The sequence below is a fragment of the Frankliniella occidentalis genome, unplaced genomic scaffold (genome assembly GCF_000697945.3).
Source record: "Frankliniella occidentalis isolate FOCC.00 unplaced genomic scaffold, Focc_3.1 Scaffold45, whole genome shotgun sequence".
Taxonomy (NCBI): domain Eukaryota; kingdom Metazoa; phylum Arthropoda; class Insecta; order Thysanoptera; family Thripidae; genus Frankliniella; species Frankliniella occidentalis.
In genome coordinates, this window is record NW_026267175.1 from 1,273,340 (window position 1) to 1,283,916 (window position 10,577).

The 10,577-nt window shown below is 53.0% G+C and overlaps 1 protein-coding gene across 3 annotated transcripts in view; it reads right to left on the reverse strand.

Annotated features, from left to right (window-relative positions):
- LOC113208301 (trichohyalin-like) overlaps window positions 1–10,577 on the reverse strand; it is a 67,550-nt gene that overhangs the window by 39,499 nt on the left and 17,474 nt on the right. For 2 of the 3 annotated variants that reach the window (XM_026425246.2, XM_052267021.1), the window contains exons 3-6: window positions 3,407–5,504; window positions 3,257–3,311; window positions 3,090–3,162; window positions 1,999–3,015 (exon numbers count right to left, since the gene is read on the reverse strand). The exons of the other annotated variant lie outside the window; for it this stretch is intronic. In XM_026425246.2, coding sequence (XP_026281031.2) covers window positions 2,948–3,015; window positions 3,090–3,162; window positions 3,257–3,311; window positions 3,407–5,504 — 2,294 coding nt within the window. In that variant the 3' untranslated portion in view covers window positions 1,999–2,947. Of the gene's footprint in view, window positions 1–1,998; window positions 3,016–3,089; window positions 3,163–3,256; window positions 3,312–3,406; window positions 5,505–10,577 lie in introns of those variants that run through there. 3 annotated transcript variants of the gene reach the window in all.

The following is a 10,577-nucleotide window of genomic DNA, read 5'->3' on the forward strand; positions in this document are numbered from 1 at the left end:
CGAGTGTTTGAATAATGAACCACACGAACTTTCATGTCCTCTTAACCATTCGGACTCATTTTCTCGTTTACATATACGATTCCCCGCGCGCGGGGTCGCCACCGCACATCCCCGGCAGGCCGCCGCGGGAGCCCCGCGCTGCCGTGGCTAGGTCAGGCAGAGGCATTCCCCTGACCCTGAGGCGGAGGCATGCAGCTGCAGCCAGCTGCGCGAGAGACCCTCCCCGCTGCTGCACCTGTTCCCAGCCGGCCCCGTTGGGATCGAATCGAAAGTGCAGGGGGCACATCCTTTCTTCTGAGGAGAGGACTACAGTGTCACTTTATTTTATTTTTTCTGATGACTGATGATTCTCTACAATACAGCACATCACAAAAAAATAAATAAAAAACAAACCGCGTGCGAGGGGAAAAGTTACGCTCTAAGACCTTTTGATTTGAATATAATTTGAATTAATGTCACTTTATTTCATTGTATTTTTTCTCCTGCAGCCCCCATGCAGAGATATGTCCGTTCTGCACTTGGTTGCACGTTGCGCTTCGCTTGGCTCGACACTCCCTGTAATTTCACGTGGCTGCTGGCTGGCTGCTCAGCGGATGCGTCCGAGAGCGGCGCATCTCTTGGGCGGCCTCTCGATGAGAGAGACGGGTAAAGGGAATGTTTTTCAGACGCAGGGCTCGCGCGGGCAAGCCCCGTACACAGTCCGTAGGGTCCGTAGCCCACACTCTCCAAATGGATCGAAACTTTTTCGAAAATACAGGGTTGCAGCCTACGCAACGCTCATACAAATATAATCTGCGTCCAGTCTTACTAACACTTACCAGGCTCGAAAATTTCATCTAGAAGAGAAAGGGCAGCCAGATGTCCCCCGCCCCCTCCTCTTTGCAAATTCCCATCCCACTGCATGCCCACGGGGATTACAAGTAATTTTCAACAGAGTACCGGCCGCTGGACGCCTCTTTTTACACTAGGGCAGTTCCGCAAAGAGAGAAATAAGAAATAGACCAGGAGCGCGAGCGGGATTATATGGCGCGTAATAGGTAACCTCAGCCCGGCCGAGCCGAGTGGCGATTCTCGGATTTATGCGATTGTTCTTCTCGTCCGAGCTGCGGTTGCCGAGCTGCTGCTTCTGCCGCAGTGGCCGCAGGGAGCGCGGGTATCATGTCATCGCCAGGCCACACGTCAGAATAAGTGTTTCGTTTCCACACACGGGTGCGGTCGTTTGTCGGGTGTGCTTGGGATTTATTTTTAAAAACAACGTGTTATATGATCATTTTTTCCCCGGTGTATCAGGCGTGACGCGTTCTATCAGCGTGACTTGTCGAGTCGAAGGCCCCGCCACCCCTATCGGCCCGGGGGGCAAGGCAAGCCCCTGGAATGTACCCTGCCCAAAAGACGGCGTCCTGCCCACCCAGACCTACGACAACTCCACACGGCAGAGGCTTTCGACGGACTTGATCGTATAATTACTGCCATTTCGCCGCGCTTGTCCGGCTCGGCCAAGGCCGCAGTCGAAGGAGAGATTGGTTTTCTGCTGGCGACGATTTATTTCGTCCGAGCGGCCAAACCGGAATTGAAAACACAGTCAGAAAATCAGGTTCAAGGTCACGGTCTCACAGTGAAGGCACAGCCGCGTGCCTGCGCGTCCCGGTCCCGGTGCGGGGTCCTGACCCCTGACCCTGCCCTTCTCCGCGTTGTCTCTTACGCCATCCGGGCAGTCTCAGGGGATGCTGCTGGTCCTGCAGGGTGGGCGGTAATCGACACGGCGATTAGTGGTGGACCAGGTGCCCCCCCCCCCCCTTACACGCCAGCCCCGGATATGAAACAAAACGACAGAGGAGGACCACACAAGACTACCACAGGGACACACTGGGGGAGCCGCCTGGCGCTGCGTCTCACATTAGGCCCTCGGCCCACCCTGCGTCAGAAGGCTTTCGGTTAAAGTTCCAGCGGCCTGCCGAGGCAATCCCTTCGCCGTCTTCTTCCAGTGTCTTGTTCACTCATGGATAAGTGGCGCCCCTGGCCTCGGATAGCCGGATAACGGTGTCTTCGTCACCTCGGACGGCGCAAAGTCCACCGGGTGTAATGACAGGGGACTGCTAATGCGGCACGCTTTTGCACGCGATCCGCCCGATAGTTGTGTGACGAGGAAATCGCGGGGCAATCAAGAAGAACAATAATTTTTTTGCAATACTTGCGCTTACGTACATGTTGGTAAAACCGAACATTTTAATGGTTCTTCACTTCACTGATACAATGATATGATGTGCGTATGTCATCACATGCATACTAGGTGGCTAATTAACCCCGCGCACTTGTGTAGTTTTACTGTATCGCAACGACCGCAACCCGCTACCGCACGCAGGCGAACGGGCGGGTTTGCACTCTAAATGTCATGGACAATTTTTTGTAACTAAGCACCGCCGAGTCAAATCGATAAATAATCACATTATTAAAATAATAAAGATAAGACATATAAAATATATAAAAATAAAAATTAAATTATACTGACATAATTAATTAGGAAGTATCAAACAACCAACGTAATATGGATGCATTATTTAAATTTGATGAAGAGGAAGGCCGATGTATTATTGAAGATCTGTTCAGACAGGCGTAGAGCTTGTTGCCAACACTCCAGGTGGCTCACCAGACTCGACAAACCCTACCAACAGAGATTCGTCACAAAACATCAGATTGAAGTATTAGTGATGTGAAAATGATGTTTTGAGGCCCAAAAATACGTCATAGTGATGCGAATTTTCATCATTTTGATAACTTGTGACCAATCTCTGTTGGTAGGGATAGACCGAGGGAGATTTCTCCTCTCGCTGAAACCCCATTTAAACAGCTCTTGTCGTCGGGGAAAAATTCAAAAACAGCAGTCAGATCATAAATTTAGTCTTTGCTCCGATACTGTTTTTTTTTCTCGATTTTCGTATGGCTTCTCTTATTGATTCTCGTTCTGATTTCTGGACCTGATGAATTGAGTGCTAGGCATGTTTAGACTCCAAAATCCTTTAAAGAAAGAAAAGAACAAATGGGTAGGGGAACAACTCTTGAATTTCGGACATTGATATTCATTTCATTACCTGGTGGTGACCGCAACCCTTCTCTTCTAGCCATGTGCCTTGTGTGTTCTGGCAATAACCCGAGTTCCCGTTTCTAAAATGAGGACGAGAATGTATCAGTTCACGAAAATAAGTATTAGATGCTAAATGTCAGCCAACATCATGATCATCAGAATTCATTTACTTACACTTGATACATAGAAAGGCTGGTGCTCTTCACATCGAGGTAGCTTGCACACGTGTCTAGAAGAAAAAAAATAATACGCAATGTATATTAGAAAGGTGGAAGTGACACTCACTACTGTATTTAATTTTTAAATTAAACTAAATCAACATACAATGGGGAGTTCTCTTGGGATGTCCTTTTTACAGCAATCTTCTCTGTATTGGCTTTCTTGTCCTCTTGAACAACATTTGAACATACCGTTGACCTCACCCATGTTGAAATTGAAGTTGAATCACTCAGCTGGTCCCCTTGAAGTGCCCTCTGCACCTGCTTGGCGAGCCCCTTGACGGTTATGTTGGAAGAAAATGTTGAAGTTGAAGCACACGGCAGGTTCTCTTGGACTGTCCACTGCCCCTCCTTGGTGCGTCTCATGATTTTTTTCAAAGGACGTGGTGAAGTTGAAGCAATCGGCTGACCCCTTTTGTTTTTCCACTGCTTCTCGTTGGTGTGCTTCTTGGCAGTTTTGTTCGTATAACACTTCGAAGTTAAAGCAATCGGCAGGTTCTCTTGGACTTCCCACTGTCCATGCTTGGCGGGTCCCATTGTGTTTTTGTTCGAAGGATAGGTTGAAGTTGAAGCACTCGGCTGGTCTCTTTGGACTGAACTCTGCTCCTGTTCGACAGTTTTGTTCGAACAGATAGTTCTCTTTTCCCCCGATTTTTTCTGTTTTTCCTCGGAGGGCTCACAGAAGGTTTCGTCTGAATAAATAGTTCCCTCTCCGTCGGCTTTCTCCTGCTCTTCCTCCGACATGTCATAAATAACCGTTTCTTCTGAATAAATACTTCTGTCTATCTCGACTTTAATCAGCTCCTCAGCAGGTTCTGAACAAACAGTCGTCTCCTGCGAAAAAATACTTCTGTCTATGTCGACTTTTCTCAGCTCCTCAGCAGGTTCTGAACAAACAGTCGTCTCCTGCGAAAAAATACTTCTGTCTATGTCGACTTTTCTCAGCTTCTCAGCAGGTTCTGAACAAACAGTCGTCTCCTGCGAAAAAATATTTCTCTTCCCGACATTCGTCGGCCTCTCAGCAGGCGAAAAGTACGTTTCATCTGAACTGACACTAACAGCGCTCTCCTGCGAATTATCACTTCTCTTATCGGCCCTCGTCTGCATCTCAGCAGGCGAAAAGAACGTTTCGCCTGAACCAACACTAACAGCGGTCTCCTGTGAGTATATATTTGTCTGCTCCTCGGCGTGTTTTTGTCTTTCAGCAGGCGAAAAGAACGTTTCGTCTAAATCTAGACTTTTATCATTCTCGGCTCCCCTTTTCTCTTCGTGGACGGGTTCAGAAAAGGTGTCATCGGACTGAGAGGTCACCTCGACGGCCCGCCTCTTTCGTCTTTCAGCTGAGTCACTGGATGTTTTCGGTGTTTGCGATCTGTTTTCCTTCACAGGTTTCCACTGCACCCGCTCCCCTTCAATAATCTGGTAGGTTTCATTAAGGTTAATGGTACTTCTCATCTCCTCTGATTCCCTCTGCGTCTCTTCTTCTTTTTCATCATCACGCGTCAGATTCAGATTCGTCTCAGATTTGTTTTCGATATCTCTGTTCTCCTGGCTCATTTTAAATTCCTGGGACTTTCTTAATCTCCTAACAGCTTTCCTCAACTCTTCCTCAGCTACCCTCATCCCCTCCTCAGCTTCCTTCCGAGCTTTCCTCATCCGCTCCTCGGCCTCCCTCCGAGCTTCCCTCATTCCCTCCTCGGCTTTCTCCAGCTCCTCCAAAGCTGCCCTCTCTTCCTCGTTTTCCCACATTTCAGTTTTCCTCCCATCGGCTATCCCTAGATCTACTATAGCTTCCCTCACTTCTTCATCCCCCTTCTCTTCCTCAGTTTCCCTCCCAACGACTTTCTTGGAGCCTCCCATAGCTTCCCTCTCCTGCCCGTCCTTCCTCTTTTCAGTTTTCCTCCCATCGTCTTTCATCAGGATATCCATAGCTTCCCGCTCTTCTCCCCTGCTCTCTCCGGATTTCTTCCCATCAGCTTTTTTCAGGCTCCCCTCGACGTTTTTCAGGCCACCCATAGCTTTCTTCTCTTCCTCGATTTTCTTCCCTTTGACTTCATTCGGTCCATGTAGAGCTGCCCTATTTTCCTCGCATTTGCTCTTCCCCTCGGCTTTCTTCAGGTTCTCTTCGTATGTAATCAGCGCCTTCACTGCTATACTCTCTTCTTCTGCCTCCCACTCCGCCTCAGCTTTCCTCTGCTCCTCGTCTAGAACAAGAATTACGAAACATGATGACAATAGAAGGGGAGAAAGGGGGTGTCATTAGACTAATATTCGTTATGGTTTTAGATACAATATTTCACTAATATGGTTTATTCTTGTTAAATAATACATCTGTAATATTTTTACACATTTTAGAAATGTAACTTTTAAGCTTTTATTAACTGACATAACAATAAAATCACGTGACGGCGAGGAATGGGTAACTTGCCGTCGCACATGAGGTCATTAAACAGTACGATGCCTGCTGACATGGGTCATCCATTAGGGGTATGATAGGGAGCTATTTTATCGTAAAGGACCACGAGGTATACTAGCCCTCCTGACCGCATCACACGGTCAACGAGTCGCCCGTTGATTTATCGTTCGATCCAGCCATAGCAAGAATTGCTGTGTTTTCCGTACAATAATCGTCGAAGGCTGGCGAGATGATATGACAGCAGCTCAAGGTTCGGCATGAGAAGAGTCGATGCAGATCGTTCGTCGATAGCTGGGTACATCTCAAAGCAGGAGAGGTCAACTCATCGTCACAGGAACCGACACCGGCGTTGAGGAGGCTATGTCTTGGATTAAGGTCAAGCTTGCAAAGATTAAGTTTGCCAGCCACGGCACCGCACAGCACACAGAAAAGAGACAGAGAGCTCCGTCTCAACCCGGTCTCAACCCTCGTACAAAATTCTAAGATTTACTATCGCCCATCATCATGTTAATTTAGACCTGGTTTGTCCTCTAATGACCTTTGCTTAGTTTACCATGCACCTCTTTCAGATGTGTACACCGAGCATGTCCATGATGTCACCCCCCTGCTTACACCAACTCTTGGCACGTGCAATAAGAGAGACACTGTTTTAAACGTGAGTTATTCAACAACTAATTCAATCCGTTTTGCTGTGCGATGGGTGAGATTGGTGGAGGACGACACAGCATCGGCCCGTGTATTATTTACCGACCTTTATACCACGCGGCATTACGACGGCTGGTCATGAAAATTGGCAAGGTCAGTGACTCGCACGCCACGTTGGACATGGGCACACACGGTATACGGTGGTGCTGCTCGTCCGCCCACACCAGGTCGTAAACGTCCTGGATATTACTGTGATTGTTCGGAAGACGCCTATCACCCCCCCCCCCCAATCTCTCTCTCTCTCTCTCGCTCGCTCTTCCTCCCCTCTCCCTCTCTCTCCCTCTCGCTCACCCACACACTCACACACGTATCGCGAAGTGGCCGAACAGCTCAGCAGACCCGGCGTTTGCTCTCTTGATCAGTCGACCTGCGCGTCGTTTGCAGGCGCTGTCAATTACCGGCGGTGAGTCACAGCGTAGCGGTGCGGTAGTGTAGCAGGCTCAGCAGGCTGTCATTTGGCTCCCAATAATGATACGTGCTCGCGCGTGCCCGCAGCCTGGCGAAGCCTGGCGCAGCCTCCGCGCGAGCGGCCGGACAGCTCGGCGCCTTGGAGCAGAGCAAGCACGCCAGCCGCGGAGCCCGAGTCAAGGTTATGGGGACCGATAATCCGCGGGCTCTCTGCCGTCCGTTTTTGCCCCATTTCGTCGGACGGCGAGCGCGCGAGCGAGCTTTAGGGCTCCGCGCCCCAAACCTCCGCGCCCCGCCCCGCCCGTTTAGCTCGCGTCGTAAACAGATGTTTTACTGTCAGCATATGCATGTTACAGGAGGTCCGTAAATCGACAACACGTCGCGCCAAAAGACGGGCGAGGTCTCGCGCGCTCGTGGGAGGCGGCAGTAAGGCGTGGCGGGTGACGGGGAAACGGGGAAGGGAGGGGGGGGTGCTGCATAGCTGTGTCCCTTCTCCTGCTTCCCTTGCCGGCCACACCCGCACGCTGCCTTGAACCTCGGGTCAGAAAGGCGTACAGAGCGTACACTGCGTTAGATCATACCGCGAGCAGGGCTAACGAGAGTGGGCGTATCAGAAAGTTACGGACCGCCTGACAAAATCACGGCCCGGCAACAAAAAAAATGCGAGCCTCTATAGAACCGTCTCGAACTGGCGGTTCTCGCAATGCAAACGTGATTCACCTGGTTGTGCTCTAGAAACCGCTTTTTTTTTCCTCGCCCTTATCGGCCGCTCTCCCGTCAGCCGGCCCGGCGTCCTTATCGTCCCGATGACGCATCGACTTGAACTGGACGGGGTACGGATGGCACCGAGAGACAAATCTCGCATGTCCTCATTGATGTTGGCGGCCGTCCAGAATAGCGCACCGAGATGGCCATAGCAATGCTAGATACCGTCAATAGAAGCAAACGAGCAGCCCGCTGTGCTTTTCAGTTTTCAATGATCATTTTATTCGTTTTTATTTATAGATGGATGGAAAGGTCACGGGTCGGGCACGCGTCAATGACTTTTTGAATAGGATGATAAACGACCCGATTGACTGATCCCATTCCGCGCGCCCGGCAAGTCAAGGTGTCGAAACAAGCCGTCATATCGCGCCGCCGCCGCGGCGACTCGCGCGAGTCAAGGCTTGGGAAGCTGCGGCGCCGGCGGCCCATCAGTCCCCGCCCCAAGGGGCCTCGCGAACAGTCCCCACCGCGGGGGCCTATATCAGTCCCCTCCCGCGGGCGTCACGGCGCCGCCCGGCGAGCCGCGGCCCAGGCAGCGCAAATACCAAGTCATACAATGGCCACTTGGGATGCAGCCGGCGCCTCCCCCGAATCTGCATATTACGATAGAAAGGGGATTATGACGCCAGCGGTAACGGCCGCATGCGAACAGCGAGAGGGAATTACAGCGGCGGGTGCAATATGGAGTGAGCCGCGGCGGCGGCACGGCGGCGACACCGCGGGGAGGCTGTGCTGCTGGTGGGAACGGCACGGCGGCGGCGGCGGGGGGCTGCAGTGGGATCCAACACGGATCCGACCGACCGACCGAAATTGTATTCAGTCATGTGTAATTATGTACGTCGGCTACCGTGGCCCGCCCAGCCCCGCCCCGCCCCGCCCGCAGGCCTGAGCCCACCGCAGAGCCGCACCAGCGAGCGATCAGATCGGGCAGTGAGTGACGGTATGGGACGGGCCGGGCTGCTACTGTACCGCCCGCAACCGCGTGCACCCGTCCCTGCCAGGGTGCATATTACTTCCCTGGTACTCACGCACTTATTGTGGTATCTAATCTAATACGGGCTAACGGGCACGTGTAATACTCATTCTTCTGACGCCCGAGGTAAGGAAATTAACTGATTTGACTTCAGCTGAAGGATTTTGTTTGTGTCCACTCCATCAGCGGAAGTACGTAATGACTCGGGCATGCTACATGCTCCACTCTCAAATTTTTAGATAACGCCCTCCTCACGAGCAGTTCTTTCTTCCTCCTCCCTAGCCCTTTTCGCGCCACTTGGGAAAGATTTCATTATCATTTTTCCTCTAACCATATGGAGGAAACCCCTTGGTCCCCCGGCTCTTTATGTTGTTAAAACACTGTCGTCAACTGTTCCACACCCTCGTTTTCTTCTCCCCGGCATCTCCTTCATACAGACATACCTTCCCGTAACCCTACACCGGGCGGGCCCGGCGGTCCTCATTCGAATAACCCCCCGCTGCCGTGTCGCTGTCCTACGACCTCGCCCCGGTGGTCCAGGAGCCCCCCCCCTCATCCCACTCTCTGGTTGTTTGATCAGACCGCTGCTCCTCCTTGTAATCACCACATACGCCGCTACGGACACTCATCTTTATTAATTTGTCTGCCCGCCTGGACTCCCTGTGCTCGGCCGCGCTCATGCCTTTCGTGGAGATTAACGGCGAGATGCACCGCTCGGCCCCGGGAGCCTCCTTCCCCGCGGCCGTCGTGTCCCGGGTCGTCCCCATCCTCCTCGTCCCATCTCTGATCGCTTACAGACACTTCAACCCCGACATTTACCGCGCGGCATCTCCTGCATCTCGTTTGTCCCGCCCGCGCGCGGAGCAGCAGACTCAACGAAAAAGTGTGAAGGGCCAGAGACAGCATTCTGTACGTGCATCACATTTTCAGACGCCCCCCCCCCCCCTTGTGTATGGCACCTATACGGTTGACACAGATGATCGGCTGACGCAAATTACTTTCATCTCTGCGAGGCGCGGGTTCAACTACCGCGACCGACCGAAATGTTTTCCTTTCCCCCCCACTTTTCCTTTGTTCGCGCGCCGATGATCTGCCTACCGCTTTTTCCTCGCGGCGGCGCCCAACGATATGCGATGAATATCGACGCCGTCATGTGTGAAATGAACGGTCCGTCCAGCCCCCCCCCCTTTCCCCGCAGGGGGGCACACCCCTGGACACGCCCCTGCAGGCTCGTCCTGCCCCGCCGCCGCGCCACGCCCCGCCAGGAGTTTAGTGTGCGCCGCGGTGCTCCACGCCGTGCCGGCCACTGGCCGTGGAGGGCATCGCACCCGGGTGCATTCATGCATCAGCGAGAAAGTTGATCGTCGCCGTACAGTACACGCGGGGTCAGCGCGGCCGACAGGCAGGCAGCCCGCCACGCGGTAGCGGCCGAGGTTTAAAAATATAAACGAGCCGCACGCCACGGCCTCCGCCGCTTCCACGGCCTCCCCCCACGGCGTGGCGCCGGCGTTATAGTCTCGCCACGCGGTGCGGCGCCACCGCGGGTAAATGAGACATTACCCGGCGTTACCCATACCTGAGCCCGAGCGCTGCCCCGCCCTGCCCAGCTGCCCGCGGTGCGGCGATGACCTCGCCCGCCTTACCAAATTGGGCGGCGCAAAAGATCGCGGTCCGTCTCGCGGCCAGCCAGAGCCAGGCGCCCGGCAGGCAAAAGGCATCCCTGCCAAGGTCGGCGGGATGACGGCCAAGGTGTGAGATGCCACACCACACCACACACCAACCGTCCGTCTCTCTCACGGCATTGGCGCGCAGGTCCCGCCCGCAGGTGGGAGCGAGGCGCATCGCTCACACACGCCACAACTCTAACTCTCGGACGCGTCCTCACATCGCGCAGGCGGCCACAAACGCCCTGGGGTGGTGTCTCCTCATTGACCCTCATCACTCCGTGTTACCCAGCGTGGCCTGCTACCCGCAGGTAGCGCCCAGATGAAATAGTAATTACCCCCCCCC